Source organism: Glycine soja, chromosome 1 (assembly GCF_004193775.1).
Source record: "Glycine soja cultivar W05 chromosome 1, ASM419377v2, whole genome shotgun sequence".
Lineage (NCBI taxonomy): Eukaryota > Viridiplantae > Streptophyta > Magnoliopsida > Fabales > Fabaceae > Glycine > Glycine soja.
The window spans coordinates 51,266,105-51,284,114 of record NC_041002.1 but is presented as its reverse complement, the minus strand read 5'-3'; the positions used below and the strand labels follow the sequence as shown (position 1 = coordinate 51,284,114).

At 32.3% G+C, this 18,010-nt stretch overlaps 2 protein-coding genes across 2 annotated transcripts; both read right to left on the bottom strand.

The window, feature by feature from the left end:
* Positions 1 to 1,849: 1,849 nt before the first annotated feature.
* On the bottom strand, positions 1,850 to 9,188 carry LOC114420172 (3-epi-6-deoxocathasterone 23-monooxygenase CYP90C1-like). Its single transcript, XM_028386060.1, has 9 exons — positions 8,709 to 9,188; positions 5,586 to 5,910; positions 5,290 to 5,439; positions 4,610 to 4,894; positions 2,916 to 3,005; positions 2,719 to 2,797; positions 2,518 to 2,624; positions 2,312 to 2,439; positions 1,850 to 2,214 (listed from the first exon to the last, which is right to left on the bottom strand). Exons 1-9 carry the CDS (start codon positions 8,918 to 8,920, stop codon positions 2,124 to 2,126), a joined length of 1,467 nt encoding a protein of 488 aa, XP_028241861.1. The 5' UTR covers positions 8,921 to 9,188; the 3' UTR covers positions 1,850 to 2,123.
* A 4,660-nt stretch (positions 9,189 to 13,848) lies between these two features.
* LOC114420164 (CDK5RAP1-like protein) lies at positions 13,849 to 17,598 on the bottom strand. The gene is made up of 3 exons (XM_028386048.1): positions 17,203 to 17,598; positions 15,774 to 16,831; positions 13,849 to 14,825 (listed from the first exon to the last, which is right to left on the bottom strand). The coding sequence occupies exons 1-3, from the start codon at positions 17,475 to 17,477 to the stop codon at positions 14,323 to 14,325; spliced, it is 1,836 nt and encodes a 611-aa protein (XP_028241849.1). The 5' UTR covers positions 17,478 to 17,598; the 3' UTR covers positions 13,849 to 14,322.
* Between the last annotated feature and the right edge of the window lie 412 nt (positions 17,599 to 18,010).

Below are 18,010 nucleotides of genomic sequence, written 5' to 3'. Positions count from 1 at the left end.
TTTTTAAGAAATTCTTTCTGTCATGTAGATTTGTTGCAATGGGAAGAAATTGTAAGATATGATTTTTTGACTTAAGAAATCCTTCAAGAAATTTCCATTAAAAATGTTCTAACATTTCTATGGTGTCGAGGGTGGAGATATCATTGGCGCAAAGAGATGAGACAATGTCAATAACTCCTAGCATACTTCGAGTGAAAGTGACGAATGAATGAATCAAATACTTATTGGAATGAATTAATTTATAAATTATATAAGTATAAAATTGTACAATTGATGATAATTTAAAGAAATTAATTAGTATTTTTTATACCAACAAACACAAAAGTTATACAAATAATATGTCATTATATAAATTAATGTATATTTTGATTTCATTATGGTTTCTCCCAATGCAACTACTTTACTCTAATTCTCTAAACCTTAATTTGTTACATTTGGTCTCGTACTATTAAGTAGTGTTCATAAATAAATGATGACAAGCAAAAAGTTGGTTCGTACAAACTAGATTTTGTGAAAATCATACGAATGAGGTGGGATGCCACTTCCATTTTCAATCCTCCAATCAATGTTTTACACGTTAATTAATAAAAGTTCAGGTGGGTTTCTGCCAACTCCTTCAGCCCCCACGTCCACTCCTGTGTTGACTTCTCCATCAATTCAAGAGGTTCGTTTTCCTATCAAGATTTGGCATGCCAGATCGCATCAGTACTATTATAGGCTTGGCATATTTATAACGTCCGAGAGGTTTAAGAAGAAGCAAGAGTGTTCAGTATTAGTTTGTTTGTTTATTATGTTTGTGAGATAAAATGTAAAACATTACTGAATTTCTGCAATACTGGTTCCTTACATATTTGTTTTGCTTGTGGGTGCACTTTGGCTTTGCATTTTTTAGTTTTGAAACCGATTGGTGTTGAATGTTGATTGCCGAATCATGGTGCTGGCTGGTACTAGAGTTGTACTACGAGTCCACTAATTGATGAGATAATAACAGCGGGTAGTGGAGCACGAGCTGGTGTCCTGACATGGGACCAAGTGTACTGCAAAACCCACATGGAGAACAAACCCACCACAAACGTTGCATTGACATCAAACAGAAATAAATTAATTATATAGACTCACGATGTGTGAGTTAGCTTCAATCATCCCCACTTGCATTCTGTTTTCGTAGATGGATGCAGGGCCCAAGGTACCTTTCTTCTCTGAAAACCGATGTGACACAAGAGCTAACAACTAAAACAATAATGCATAATCCCAGTTTCTTCAAAGCCCATCTCATCTCATTGATCTCTTCTGTTGACTTAAAATTTATGTTATTATAATATTTCATGATAGCAGTATCGTATTTAAAAGATTTTAAAACCTATAATGTAAAATTATTTTTCTATTTTATAATATTCTATTATTAATACAGTAAAAAAAATATTCTCTGATTATTTTTTATATGATTAAGATTACTAATTTATGTTTTGGCATAGGTTTCCTCAGCTAGGGTTCAATGTTGTCTATGCAAAGCATTATGTCCTTTGTTGGTCAAGCCTAAGTTTTTATGTTGTGGTTGTGATTAGGTTTGTTTTCAAGTTTTTTTAAGCAATTTTTCCTTATCATGGGTTAGTTGTCCACAAATGCAGTTCAACTAGATAAATTCTTCTATTGTTGATTAAGAAGGAATTACTCAAAAACACACTTGGTCGACCAACGAACATAAAAGATACACAGTCCTCCAACCTCAAATGTTATCAACAGAGAAGACACGACTCAAATCATACTTATTCAAAATATAAATTTATCTTGATGTTTAAGAAATTCAATTATCTATCAATTATGCTAGATCTCGTTCGTTATACAAAAATTAAATAATATAACTTTATTTTCTCTTTAACTATAAAAACAACTTATATACATGAGCTGACAAGCACTTGCTCAATAAAGTTATCGATGCTCTATATCTTCAATTCATAATTAACAGTACACAGAAACGTTATTCGAAGTCTTTTCTATCTCAATCTACTCCTTCGGTGCCTACAGTCCATAATTTCAATAATTTACCCTCTAGGTCTAGGTTGAAGTAAGCAAACACATACACATATCTTTCCAATTTCTTGGTGTTGTACAATTAAATCCAATCATGCGATAATGGGTTGCACACTAATTGGGAGCTTCCTCTTCATCTTGACAGTTGGAAAGTAGATAATTTCATCCTTCTCAGCGATCCATCTGCATGGTAATTAAAATCAATTACATACTAAAATCATTAAGTGAACATCTTCAAAAATAATTAATCAAGCAATTAAATATGTCACATTTATATGACCTGTAAGTTGTAACAAGGTGGTGAAGGAAAATAGATAGCTCTAGCCTGGAGAGTTCTAATCCAGGGCATAGTCTATGTCCACCGCCAAATGGGGTAAAACAATTGTTACCAGCCACAATTCCAATTTTCTACAACAGCATAGAGCATTAGAATAACTGTTATTAATTCCTTAATAAAATTGATGCGATATAGCTTTAGAAGTTTACCTCCCATCTCCATGGATCAAAGTTAAAAGGGTTTTCATAGTTCTTCCCATCCATGTGAACAGAAGTAAGAGATGCCATAACACACCAGTGTTTCGGAATTAGGTACCCTGGATATGCAGAATAGTGAAACTGCATAAGTATTTTCTCTGTATGCATTAATTACAGGAGGCCAAATACAGTGTCCTCTTATGAAGAACTCACCTTTAATTTCTATGTCATTGACGGATTTCCTCCAAATGCCATTGACAATATTGGCCATTCTAAGAGTTTCACTGATTACCTTTCAGAATTAGGAAGTGAAGGACAAAACAATGAACAAAAATGTCATATACACTGAAAAATTATAATGTATCAATGGCAGCTGATTTTGCATATGGTAGATAACTTTAGAGACTCACATTTTGAGTAAATGGCAGTGACATGTAATCAGTCCATGCATAATCATCTGAGCAATTAGTCTTCAGCCTCTTCAGTTCCATGTTCTCCTCCTGATAACAAAATAAAATAAAATCAGTTTGACCAAATGTAAAATCATCTTTGAAGGTGAATTTAATTAATTGACAAAATACTTTGAGTAAATTTACAAACTTCAGAAATCTTTGCTTAGCAGAATGTAAAATAGACTTGTCAGTGTTACGTCATGTGAAATATGGAAATACTATTGTAATAATCTTCGAAAATACCGTACATGAAAACATTGGCTATCAATTTTCATTGTCGGTTCGTTCTCAGCACCCTCGAAAAAGTGATGGGTGCTCTATTTTATATAGAAAACGATGATTCACTCACATTATTGTCAGAGGGAGTCAGACAGAGTTATCGTGCGTGAATTCATAAACAGAAGAAAAATTATTCATGGACACTCATATACTAGTATATACATACATAGAGAGAAAAAAAGTGATTATAATGTTGTGAAAAGGTTTTTAGTTTAGAAACTAAGATGCAAAAGTTTTAATAGATTAACCACTTTAAGTTTAAAAAAATACTATATTCTAATTGTCATTAATATGTTATTTGTTATGAATATTTAAACAAAAAAACAAGAATAATGGCTGTACTGCAATGAAACAACCAAGGACGTGTTTGGAAAAACATTCCGTTCAACTTAACAAGTATTTTTTCAAAAGCAACACCTTTATTACCTCTATGTTCCGCACTCAATAGTTGGGTCCTTTGGAGGCAGAAATTCAATTAGTGGAGCTATTTTTACAACCGTTGAGTTCAAATGATACCAACAACATATCGTACGGTCAGAAAGCACACACACACACCATGTAAGCCCCACACTCCCTCGTGTGCGTTTTACAGTGCTATTTTCGAAAGCGACTTCTTAGAGTAAGTCAAACACTTCTAGGGCATATCGTTGGTCCACACCACAGAGGATCACTCCTCCTTAAGGGGCCTAAACCCAATGCTCAATCGCAACTACCAACTGTTTCCGTTCCTTTCGGTAAGTAAAACTCTTTCATTCATCCTCATTTTCAGTTTTGCTGTTTCATTCAGCTTCATTCTATCATAGTACTCCATGAGTTTAACAGTGAAGAACTTAATTTAAATTTAAATTTTGTTTACACTCCCATCCAATCAATGATGGTCATGTAGGACAATATTGTTGATTTTTCAATAATTATTTTAACAATATTGTTGATTTTTCAATAATTATTTTAACAATCATATTTAAAATGATTTATAAATGGCTAACAATATATACAAAAACAATTTACACTAATAATACATAAAAATTAAACTTGTTACTATCGTTAAAGCTTTTACATCATAATTTTGAAATATGAAACCACAATTTTTTTTAAGAACATTAAACTGTATTTACTACTTTATATATAATAATATAAAACTATTTTTCTTTTTACAGATTATATAAAACTACTTAATACTTATAAAAACTACAGTATAATATTACTTGATTGAAAACACTTTTATTTAATTTTTCTATTTATTTTATCTGAGTGTATATGTGTTTAATTGTATCATCAACAACATTTTGGTTAAAACTTCCATTGTTGTGGGATGGTCATTGTCCATATTTATTTGTTTTAAAATAAATCCGTTCCATAAGTTTTGAATGTACCTGAAGTTTGGATACAGCGAGAGGGGAGTCACTGAGGAACTTAAGGGCCATGGTCATGGCCGTAGGAAGAGTTTCCTCCCCCGGTATCATCATCTCTATTATGTTTTGGCTTATCATTTCTGGAGTCAAACGTGAGCTAGAGTTCGAGTCAACCTTATCCCTTAATAGTACGTCCACCACATCATTCACTGCTGCATCACCATGATCATCTGCATTATAATCTTTCAGTTGCTTCTTCCTCTCCTCTACTATCTTCCTCACCATCTTCACCATCCTATCTTTAGCCTGCAAAACTCAAAATTAGTACATGACAAAAATAAAAGTTTATTAAAAAATATTTATTTCATATAAAATTACAAACTATTCAAGAGAATACATTTCCTTTAGCTTATATAAATATATAGTAGGTTATTCAGCAATATATATATATACACACACATACTAGGTTTAAAGTATAAAAGAATGTATGATAGGCATATATTGTTAGTAAAAAAAATTTAAATTGTCAATCGATAAAAAAACACCCATCTCTTGTGTGACTATGTAGTTATTGTAAAATTAAATAAATTTACCGTATATGATATTCTGTGATTGAATGGTATTGTATATATTGTTTAATTTATAAAAATTCAAAAAATACCAATAACAACAATAAAATAGTTAGGTATAGTTTGTAGGACCTTCAAGGATTTATATAGTCTTGTTCCTGGAAATTTGAGTGGTAAGCAAATCAACCCTTTGATGAATTCTGCAAATTCTCTATACAGGAAGTCCAAATCTTCACCAGGACCAACGCTCATCAGAACTTTGATCAAAACAGGAAATGTAATCTGATATACATGCACGCACAAAAAGTTCAAGAGAAAAAATATAAGCCAATTAGGAGAGATTAATTATATACAAAGAATAAGTAATTAAAGGGACGAAAAAGAAAGAAGTGCAAGAGATAGAAATTAATGAAAAAGAGAGAAGAAACCTTTTTGACTTGATCTTGAACATAGATTGGTTGGTGGGGCGTCCAAGAAGCGAAGCATTGTTTGACAGCGTGCTCAATGTCTCTGGTGATTCGAGCTTTGAGTTGTGGGGATCGTAGGAACCCTGCGATGAGTGTGTGCACTTTCTTATGCATGGTCCCGTTCATTTTGAGTATGGATTGTTCCCCCATTAATTCTCTAATTGATTTTGGATAAGCGGGGACGAAGTTGTTGGCTTGGTTCTGCAGAACCACCTTGTTCACGTCCGGGTCAGTGGAAACTATCACATTGCTTCCCAAAATGCATGTCTTAAACACATTCCCGTACCTATTCACATAGTTTAACAATATAAATCTGTGTTTCTTTATCTGAGTTTTATTGTATTTATTAAGGGAAGACTTAGAATATGTATAGATGCAGTATCACATGCATAGAGACTGTACGTTATTCATTCCCTTCCACATAATTGAAGAGGCAATCTACTATAGCTAGTTGTAGTTACTGCAGAAGCAGGCTTTGTCTGCTCTTTCTTCTTTGAAAATGTGTATGATCGATGAAGGACCACAAGACAAGGGGGGAGGCTATATTTATTATTGGACCACGGGGGAGCATGCAATGCAAATGCGCTGAGTAAGGAGATCTTTAACTTGTTTTAATCCCATGTAGGGTTTAATATTAGGTATTTGGTTCCACATCTAAGATCCACATTTAGAGCAAAATTACATTAAAAGTGATGTAAAAGTAGAGTAACACTATTAGTTGCGTTAGAGATTCACGTTTAACATCTTCTTCTAACGTTTTTCCAAACACACTGTTTAATTACATTTTGTCATAACTAATTCTGTTTAAAAGTCACCTTTCAAGTTTGAGTTAAGCAGGTTAAATTTATAAAATATTGTAATTTGCATCAAATAAATATATTTTTGTGTTTCACTTGCAATTTTTTTTAAGAAAAAAAGGTTTAAGGAACCTGCAGATCCTGTTTCATTATAGGTTGAACACCCTTTCGAATCACTTTTGATTATTGAAAGGGCGCATGACTCTTCTAAACAGTTATGGCATTGTTAATTTATTGTTGACATTAATTTCAAGTATCTTCTTTGTTTCACCTTGCTAGCTACATAGAGTGAAACGCGTCAAACTAGCTTTTATCTTTCATTTCTGCTCACCGTGCACATATGCCATACCCAACTAGTAGTATATCGCTAGTGTGTTAATTAGATAAGTGGAACATCATAAATAGAAGTTAGTAGTAACATTCAAAACTACAAAACTATTAGAAAAGAGAAAGAAAAAAATCGTTTCAAAACTACAAAACTGCAAAGTAAATAAATTTTGAAAACTAAATATTCTTTCCCTATATAAGTGGATGTTTGATAATAACCGTTTTTTTCTTTTGGAAAATACTACTTAGTTTTTAAAAGTAGTCAAAAACCTTAAAAAAATATTTTTTTCCCAAAATAAATTGAATCGAAGACTAATTCTTCTGAATTGAGTGGACTAGATTCATTTAATCTAATAGGAAAAAAAAAAGAGAAATAAAAAGGAAAGAAATATGAAAAATAGAAACAATAGAGAAATAAAGTAGAAAAAAATATGCAGGTGAATAGAAATAAAAAGAAAAGAAGTAAAAAAAATATATTCTTGTTTAGATGAGTGAAAAGAAAGAACAAAAAGAAATACTCATGCGCAAATAGTTTCTTTACTAATTAATTTAAACCTAAAAATGATTTTTTTAACATAAAAATTATTTATTTTTGTTATAAAATGCTATTTTTTTAAGAAACTAAAATAAAAAATGAAACAAAGAGATCATTTCCCCCTTGCCATTTCATGCTAATTTAGGGAAGAGTTTTTCTTGTAAGTTTCATAGAAAACTTCTCTCCTACACAAATAGTAAAAATTTAGGCCTTGTTTCGTTAAATGTTGTTTTAAAAAAAAGACTCTATTTTCTAAAATTTGTTTGTCTCCTAAGCTATTTATAATGGTTTATTCCCTAAAGTATATTTATGTTTTCTAATGGTATGTTTAATTGGGAAGAAGGAAAGTGGAGAGGAAAGAAAACATGATTAATGATGTATTTTCTTTTGATTAATTGGAGAGAAAAATGAAAGAATGAGGGAGCTAAAGAAAAGTTGTACGTCATCTATAGAAGTAAAAGTTCAAAATTTTCTTTCCTTCAATTTTTTTTTTCAATTAAAATTTGATTTTTTTTTTCTCTTTTCTCATTTCACTTTCTCTCTACAGTTCGAAACACACCCTAAAAGTTATCATTTGAACATTTAAAGAAAACAGAATTAGAGAAAATGAGAAAATATCTCTCAATATTGTTTTTTTTAAATACTAGTTTTGGAAATAATTTTTAAATTTATAGTTTTTGAATGAAAAATCAATTACAAATAGCGTGAAAATATTCTAAAACGCAGTTTTTAAAATAAAAAAGTTTTAAAAAAAAGAAGAAATCAAACAAAACCTTTATTATTTTTATCTCATCTTCCTTTTTCTCCATTTCATTCCTCTCAATTCTCTATTGCCATGGAAGCAACAATGGATTATGGGACAAAATTCTCCCAGAAGCAACTCAAATCCAAAATCTTAATTAAGGCAAATAATACTCCATCACTATCACTTGAACCAATAGTCGTTATCTAACATGTGGACCACGAGGACAAAATTGTCATCAACACATGCGAATATCGCAAAGGACCATAGACATCTTAAGAAATTGGGCCATCACAAGGAATAGACAAGATATGGCTACGGTGGATAACAAAATCTTTTGGCGGTTTTGATTAATTTTTGTGTTATTACATATATCTGTATATAATATCATTCCAAATAACATTCACACTTCAGTTTCGTAAATTGGCAAATGAGTGAGGAAATTCATTTATGTGCAATGCATCAATGATGTAGCCGTCTCTGTGGAGAGTATAAAGAGGAAAAGAAAAAAAAAGTAAAAAACAAAAAAACTATTAGGAATTTTGAATGCATATTAGATAGGCATGCATGTCATTGGCTTCATGGAAATGAAAGGATGAGAATAGAAAAAGCAATGAGAAGCACTAATCAAAATGATCCATATCCATGCGTGGAGGGGAATATAATGGGGGATAGAAGCTTACAAAGACTTGCGCTTTTCCAAGAAACTGACAGGGGTTGAGGTGTAGCCAGAAGCAATGAAATCAAGGGTCTCTCCGAGTAAAGGCCAACCGGAGTTCCCTTTTGGAACTTTGCCCTTTGCCACTGTTTTCTCATCATTCTTGCCACATAGAATCCACCGATTCATTATGAACAACATGCCCATCACAACACAAACACATATGATCCATTCCATACCTTTAAAAAAAAACACCCAAATCTTTGTTGTGAGTTATGGCACTACCAAGAGCTGGCTGATCAGTGATGACTTGTTGTCGGTTTTCAGTTCATGCAGGTGGTTTATTGTACTTGATCACTGTATTGTTTGGGTGAAAGAGAAAGAGAGGAAAGGGTATAATATATACATATATATAGAGAGAGAAAGAAATGTTAAATGTTTGATAGTAAGTCACAAGGGAGAAACTTATTTTTTGTCCTTCCCTTTGAAGAGTTATAAATGAGAGTTGAGTGTGGAAAGATATATATTGAGAAGGGAGATTGTGAAGATCTAGGGCTCCGAAACAATCATTTATTGAGATGGCCATATTGGGTTCACCTAATGCGCCACCCTCGTTTCTTGTCTTCACTCAATTCAGACAGATATTACCCGCATGTTCAACCCACCCATGCCATTGCTACCTTACTTTTCTCTCTCTTATGCTTTTTTCTGGCCCTAGAAGGCTAGATCATGACCCAGTGATTTTCTTTTTCTTTTCAAAAACATTAATTTATTGTTGACCAAAAACACATTAATTTATTTTTTAATTAATTTATTGTTTTTATACCATAAAATATTCAGATTTGGAAAATTAAGAAAATTGGTTATAATATTTGATGCTGTACTTAAAATAAATAAAATTTGTAACTAGAATGTTCATGCGAGTGTTTTATTAAATATTTTAAATATGTAATTTTTTCTAAAAATTTGTGTTAAAGCATCTCCAGTGGTTTTGATATAAGTAATTTAATTTTTGTCACTTTAATCTTAACTAATTTAATTAATTTTCTTTCTAATGGATATTTCTATTAATAAGTTGTTTAACTTGTAAATATTGTATTTATTTCTGATATATTTAATACAAAATTAAGCAACTCAAACAATATATACTTATATAAATATTTTTTTTTTAATTTTAAACAATTTAAAATCACACATGACATATTAAAATAGGAATTATTTACTATTAACAAAGCTAATTTATTTTAATCATATATTGTAAAGTATAAAAATTTTAGCTATTAATTATTGGTGTCCACTATAAATAGTTGATTAGACATTTAGTTGATTATGATTTTTAAAAGACTAAAATGTATTTTTTATTTCTTTATTTTCTCAAATTCGTAATTTTAATTTGTCTATTTTTTAAATGAAATATTTCATTTTTCACTTTTAAAATTTTACAATTTTAATTTTTATGACCAATTTTAAATGTTGATTGTGTACTATCAATTTAATAATCACGTGATAATTTTTTTAAATTATTTGATTGCTGATAAATTTATATTATATATAAAAAATTAAAAAATACATGATCAACATTTGAAATTGGTCACAGGTCTAAAATAAAATGTTTTTTAAAAATTGAAGATAAAATGTTTTAATTAAAAAATAAAAGACTAAAAATTAGGTGTATAGAAAGTGGGGAGCAATTTCAAAGAAGAAAAATTAAAATCACATATTTAAAAAAAAAATAGGAAAAGGAATATCAAATTGTTTTTTTCCATTAAATATTGATATCGGATACAAATTTTTAGACCAATGAGATATCACTTTTTTAATATCAGATGTATATGATTATTTTTTGCATTAAATCTTAATACCATAGATTAAAAATTTCAGAGCGATTTGATTTCACTTTTTTTTAATATCTGATTGATTTGACAATTTTTTGCATTAAATCTTGAGATCGGATACACATTTGAGTTAAGAGCAATGAGATGATACCTTTTTTTTAATATTAGATTGATATGATTCTTTTTTGCATTAAATCTTCATATCGGATACAAATTTTAAGAGCAATTTGATTTCATTTTTTTTCATTAAATATTAATAAAAAGCAAACGTGTAAATCATTTTTAAAATTTATAAGTTAACAAAAAATTGTTAAGAACTTTGGAGAATGACATTTGTAAACTTTCCTTTTAGAAATCGTTTTTGTGAAAATTTTCTTTTTGAAATCATTTTGGTATATATACTATAGAGTATAAATATAGATTACTACTGTGTGTTAGAAGGAAAACAAGTCCTTCATGACAAATAACAGAAAAAAAATAATGATTATATGATTAATTTTATAAATTTGATATTCTTTTATCAGTTTTTTTAAAAAAAAAAACTAAAATGATAATAATTATGAAATATAATAAGTAATTAAGATAGAAATAATGATAAAGTCAAAGTTGGGTGCATTTTGTAAACTATTTTTTGTTTTAGTAAATATCCATGCATACTTGTTGAATTCGTGGAAATTAGAAAAAATTCACTTAATGAGTATCCACATATAGGACAAGTAGCAGGTAGTAGAATTGTCAAAATTGGCTAGTCTGGATGGGCAGACTTGACTTGATGAACTGGTAGGTCAAGTCAAGTTGGGTTATAAAAAGGTTGGCCTAATAGGAACCGAGTCAATTTGATTCGGTTTAACAAGTTCAACAAACCTGAAAATTCTTGACCTAGACACTATTAAACCTATTTGGCCTAATATTTTATTTTTATTTTTCATTATAACATTAGTATAAATTTAAAGATAGATAAATAGGTCAATTTGACCTCATTCCATAGGGCAAGAAAAATATGACCTATGAAAATTTCGGATTAGGCCAAACAAATCCATTTTCAACATTTAACTCATTGGGTCCAGTCAGGTTGGGTCAGCCCATTTGATAGTTCTAGTTGATGAGTATTACTTGTGCCTACCTTATCCCTTTACCATCACCAATGATAAAGAATGCTAGCACTTTACATTTAAATTAACCTAAGGTGAGTCTACTGGCCCAAATTTTAATTTCAAACCTTGTAACTACCACTATGGACCAAAAAAAATATGACATCTAAGTTTAAGAGTTTAGGGTTGAAGTTTATTGTTATATTTAATTAACTTAACAAGAGATCCTCACCAAGAAACTAGTGGTTCAGAATATCCCCCTGGGACAGACCAATGGGTAAATCTACTTACCAAGTCCTTGTTTCCTACTAGATTTACCTATTTGAGTTCCAAACTCAATGTAGCTGAGATCCTTTGGTTTTTTAGTTCCATTGAGTTTGCAGGGGATATAAGCGTATATGAGTAACTAACTCTGGTTAGTTTTATAATTGTAGTCAGCTAGCAGTTAGCTCTAGTTAGATCTTAGTTACAACTGAATTTACAATTTAAATACTGCTCTTGTAAGATATCTTAGTGACTTTGTAATATTTTGTAAATGCAACATACAAATCCTTTTTCTCTTCTCTAGAGTTTATACTTTATATTTGAATTATTGAATAATATTTTTTAATAGAAATAACCAGGGGACCTATAATTTTAAATTTCTATTCTCCCTCATTTTCCCCTTTAACAAACAAGTTAACCTTTTTTATTTCCAATCTATTACTTTCGTCTTCACTCTAGTTATTATTATGGTTTGGAATGCTAGCAGTAGTTGAAAGAATGTAAAGGAGTGGCAATGAAATGTCTAATCGTATATTAGTGGGTGCTGGGCTCAGTTTTGTGGCAGATGCACATTATCACACCGCGAGAAAAGAATAATGCACAATCACAATGCAATGCATTATTTTTCCATCCCATATCTTTCTTAGCTGTTAAGGTGTCAGAACTAAAGTGTATACATAGAAAAATTAATTACAACTATTTAAGTTATAAAATTGTTAATGTGTGCATTAAGACTGTTTGTTAAGAAGAAATGGAGCCAGAACAGAAAGACAACCTCGGGTTGTGTCTCTACACTCTACTATCACGCAGTGCACCACTACACTAGCCTGCAAGTGTGCATGTGAGAGAAAACTTATGGCCCAATGAAAAAACGGTGCCGAACTCGTTAACGTCTTTTCCTTCTTCCACTTTTCCATTGTGGACTCACAGTGTAGGTGCTTTCGTCTAGTCTGCATCATTCCTCGGTACTACACAGTCTTCACCAACACCACACCACTCTCCCGCGTTTCTATCTCTCCCATTTTTTCATGCACCATAATTATGCATACAAAACTGTCTTTGCACTCTCTTCTTTCAAACACTTTTGACCCAACAACATGAATTTTCAAGTCTTTTCTTTGAAAGCTGAATAGTGATTCTTAATGTATGGTTGGTTGAGCCAGAAAATATCAAGTGGTCCGATTATTAATTCATGTGAACCGGGGGTGGGTGGGAAGGTTTTTCTAGCCAGTGTTCTGTATTTGACATTGCTTTTATTAATGGTTTCAATGCTACTGCTAATGCTATGCACAATTGACCGTGCTAGTGCAGTATGGACGAGCCATAGTAAGTGTAGTCACAGGCATCAGACCCAACATTGAATCATCGTTTTAATTCCCAAATGATATTCCAATTACCAATGTATGCTTGATTTGCAGATGAAATTATTATGACACGTGTTCCAATGGAAATTCAACCAATAAAAATAAAGATTCTGATCTTTTGACAACTCAAGTCATTTTGCACTTGCACACTTATGTTTGGTCACCATTTCGAGGTCAGGGAACACAATCAGCTTGACATCTAGTAGCATTTGCAGACACCACATTGTATTTAAATTCATTCTACGCCTTCCAGAGAGAATTGTGGAATGTAATTATGTAACAAGAAAATTTATGAATACAAATTAAATGATAAAGGTGGATGCCATGCTAGTGTTTATTATTGTCCTAGCGACTGCCTCCCTACTCCTATAACATTTATAGTGTGTTTAGTTTTGTCACTCCCTACTCCTATAACATTTATAGTGTGTTTAGTTTTGTCACTTTTGTGGTGTGATGAAGACAATTAACTTTTCACGTTTACAGTGCCACAAGTGTTTATCGCTTCCAGATTTCCACATTTTTTACGCGGATTGTCTCTCCACGCGCAACCAAACATGCACTTAAATCACTTTCCCTGTGCTGCTCCAAAACATAACATAGGGACAGGTATCCAGAGAGCAAAGAAAAATACTACTAACAAGGATAATTTTGATGAATGATGACAATAGACTCGTAAGACCTGTGATGTTCTATTTAAACTGGAAATGTGATGAGCCAAAAGCCACATTCTACCTCATCAAAACACACTTAACCGTTATTAAACGGTAAAAAATCAGAACAGAACAATCCTTTCTGCGGCTATTTGATTTTCATGTTGCATTGCAGGTTGCCAATGGGATTCTCAGTAATCCATAGTGTATCATAATGCAGACTCGAACCCTTTTAATGTGAAGAGAGGATTAACAAAGAATACACAATCTTGATCTCGCTGACAAGTCCCTGGTAAATGCAAAATCTCACTCCCTTGCAGTGGCTTCTCCCATAAAATGTGTTGCCATGTTGTGCAGTCAGCCAAACAAGGGAAACAGCGATTTATGAATAACTATATCCAAAAATTGCCATGACAACCAATGGATGCTACAAGATTACATGCTGCATGCAGCAGCTTCTTTATCCAGATTATTGTCAAACGAAGTCAGTTTAGTTATAGCAAGTGCTTCACCAAAGAGTGACGCCCTCGTAGATCTTGTTATGTGGACTTCAACATAATCACCAACCACAGGATTTCGCTTTGTATTAATGTCTTCCCTGTCTGGGATTGGCATATTGACAAACAACACTCGATGGCCCTTGTCGCTCTTGCCCATAAGCTCAGTATCTGGAGCTCTTTTATTGGGTCCTTCGACTAATACAAGCTGTGTAGTTCCAATCTGAGAGTCAAAACACTGTCCTGTGCTCTCACGGAAAGTCTCAATAAGTTCAGCTAGCCTTCTCTGCTTTATTTCCTCCGGAACATCATCAACATAATTTCTGTGGGCATGAGTTTTCTCCCTCATGCTATAAGCAAACAAGAATGCCATATCATAACCAACAGCTTTTATTAGAGTCAACGTCTCAGAATGCTCCTCCTCTGTTTCTCCACAAAATCCTGTTAGCATTGCAAACATTAAAGATTGCAAGCAGAGGCAAGTTGCTTATACAGTAAAATATTGGTGTGGCAAAGAAAAACTGCGTAATAACTAGGTTTTAGGAACTATGACTTCATAGATAAATATTAAATAGTCACCGAGTTCATACACCATCAATACAACAACAATAATGGTCATATCATACTAGGTAAGATCAGATTCATGTATGACAACAAAGTTGGACTCAATTAAAAACCAAATTCTCAAGGATATTACTCACCATGAGTTCCTTTTTAACAATTTCATCTAATATCCTTGTTAGTCTCCCTCTACCTCTTTTCATGGGGCTAAAAGCCATGTGATACACCATCAATACTTCCAACAAAATAAACATTTTGCTTATACGATATGTCAATACTGATATTATGTTATTCCTCAATAACACAAACAAAAAACTTGACAATAATGTTTGCACATAAAGATTTTATGGATCCTTTTTATTTTATTGTGAAAAATTATTGAATAAGTGTGCAATAATTTCAGAGATGCAAAATTTACACCTCTAGGAGATGTATACTAGATAAATTTATTTTAAAAAAACAAGTAAACTTTGTATTCTAAAACAAACAAAAAATTGACAATGACATTAGCAAATAAAGATTTTATTCATCCATTTCATTTTGTTGTGAAAAATTATTGAAGTGTTCAATAATTTCAGAAATGCAAAATTTACACCTACAGAATATGTGCACAAGATGGGTTTATTATAAACAAGTAGATTGTGTATTCTGAAGTTGACTCAGCTTGAGAATATGTACAACATGATTCTAAAATAAACGAAACTATAAATGTGAAGCCCCAGCCCTTGTTAGTTGAAATTAAGGCGCTACAATTGTAGAATGCCAAATTAATGAATAACAAAGGAAAGGAAAAAGGACAAGGAGAAAGAAATTTAAAAAACGTATTACCACAAATGAAATCACTGCTCAAAGCCACATCTGGAATAATACTCCGAATTTTTTGCACAAGATCCAAGTAAGCCTCTCGTGTATATCCTCTTCTCATTCTCTCAAGCACTGTGCTACTTCCAGTTTGAGCAGGTAAATGTATCAATTTGCATATATTATGTCTTTCTCGCATTAGATAAAGCAAATCATCAGGAAAATCTTTAGGGTGTGGAGACGTGAATCTGAATCGCATCTCAGGAAATTCTGAGGACAATCGATCCAGTAGATCAGAGAACCTTAAACCCATATTCTTGACCTTAGCCATGCTGGAAAATCCTTCACTAAGTTTCCAATTGGACCCTGATTCAACCTCTCTCTCAATTCCAGATGCATCATTGTAGCTGTTCACATTCTGGCCAAGAAGCATTACTTCCTTAACACCCTCTTTCCAAAGCTCTGCTACCTCTCTCACAATTGACTCCACAGGGCGTGATCGCTCTCTGCCTCTAGTAAAAGGTACAATACAAAACGAACACATATTGTTGCAACCCCTCATCACTGAGACAAATGCAGTAACTGAGTTCTTGGAGATTCGAACTGGATTAATATCAGCATAAGTCTCCTCGAGTGAAAGGAGAGTATTGATCCCTCTCTGACCATAATCAACCTCCTCCAGTAATCGCGGCAAATCCCTGTAAGCATCAGGCCCACAAACCACATCAACCATTTTGTCTGAATCAAGTATCTTCTCCTTTAACCTCTCAGCCATACATCCCAAAACCACCACTTTTGGAGGGCGCATGGATTGCGACCTTCCAGTAGCAACGTTGCTCTTCCAATGCCTCTTAAGAAACCAAAAGTAATTAAGCCTCTGCCATACCTTCTGCTCTGCATTGTCTCTAATGGCACAGGTATTGATGAATATTATTTCTGCACTCTCGGGAACACTCACAATTTCACCATAACCAGCATTTTTCATTATAGACAGAACAATCTCCATATCATTAACATTCATTTGACATCCATAAGTCTCATGATATATTCGACCAGTGGGAGGAACTTCAGTATCTGGTACAAGGCTACCCGCACAAATAAAAATAAATAAATAAACAAATAACGAGTAAATAGATTTCATCCCCTAAACCCTACTCTATCCTATCTAAAACTTGCAATTCTGCAATGATGATATAGAAGGGAAAAAAAAAGAATTTTGCGTCTTCCCATGAACATTCTCATATTCATTCTCCCAAAAGCCACGAGTAGTAATATTCAAAAATGCAGAAGTAACAAAAAAAAGTGGTCTTTTGATTCAATTCATAGAAACTGAGGCGATGAGAAAATACCCACAAAGCAAAAACTAAACTTTGTAGCAAATATCATGTAATCATTAAAGCCCATGAAAATAAAAAGGTGTGGGGTGTTCGCAATTGCAATGAAAACTTAAACTCACCGGGGTTGAGCTTCGGAAGCAGTGAGTGTAGCTTGAGGGATGAAGTGACGGCGGAGAGTGTAGGAAGGAGAGTGGGTTCTGGATGCCATGATGAGATTGAGAGGGCGTGAGCGAGGCGATGACGTATATGGGTGTGGAAATGAAGCATTGTGTTGGTGTTGGTGTTTGTGTTTGTGGAAGAAAATTGTGAGAGTGGTAAGAGAAGATGGACGGTGAAGCTTGAGGCGCTGAGCTAAGTGAGGTTGGTTGACAACGGAAGACAGTGAGGAAGCCATGTTTGTCTGAGTTCTGAACTGAATTGCCGCTGTTAAGAGCTAGATAGGGTCCGTGCGGTCACAATGGAAAAGTTTTGCATTTGCATTTCTCGCCCTATCACCTTACATTCTCACTTTCTACTTGCAAATCACCATGTAATTTTAGAATAACAAATACTCCTTATATTATAGTTAGGATTTTTTTTTAATTCTTATATTTAAAAACATTTCATTTTAGTCATTACATATATAATTTTTTTAATTTTTTTTAGTTCTTTGTTATGAAGGCTAAAAATTAAAATAATACCTATTATAAAGACTAAAAGATATTAGAAATTAAGTAAAAGAACTAAAATAAGATGTTTTTAAATTTAAGAATTAAAAGGTAAAATTATTAATAGATTTAATGAATGCCTGTTTTATTTTTATCCTTAATTTCACTTGATTCGTTTTTCTCATATTAGTAAAAAATTGTTAGTTTTTTTTTCTTTTTTTACTTTTTAGTTTTATAATTTTAATAAATAATAAGAGAGTAAATCTTTATTTTTTGTCCT

Coding starts and splice junctions, on each gene's coding strand:
- LOC114420172 (XM_028386060.1), bottom strand. CDS start 8,920: ATGGAATGGATCATATGTGTTTGTGTTGTGATGGGCATGTTGTTCATA. Junction 2,798..2,915: donor CACTGCCATTTACTCAAAAT/GTGAGTCTCTAA, acceptor TAATTCTGAAAG/GTAATCAGTGAAACTCTTAG. Junction 2,625..2,718: donor CAATGACATAGAAATTAAAG/GTGAGTTCTTCA, acceptor CTGCATATCCAG/GGTACCTAATTCCGAAACAC.
- LOC114420164 (XM_028386048.1), bottom strand. CDS start 17,477: ATGGCTTCCTCACTGTCTTCCGTTGTCAACCAACCTCACTTAGCTCAG. Junction 16,832..17,202: donor GCTTCCGAAGCTCAACCCCG/GTGAGTTTAAGT, acceptor TTGTGCGGGTAG/CCTTGTACCAGATACTGAAG. Junction 14,826..15,773: donor GAGCAGTGATTTCATTTGTG/GTAATACGTTTT, acceptor CAATGCTAACAG/GATTTTGTGGAGAAACAGAG.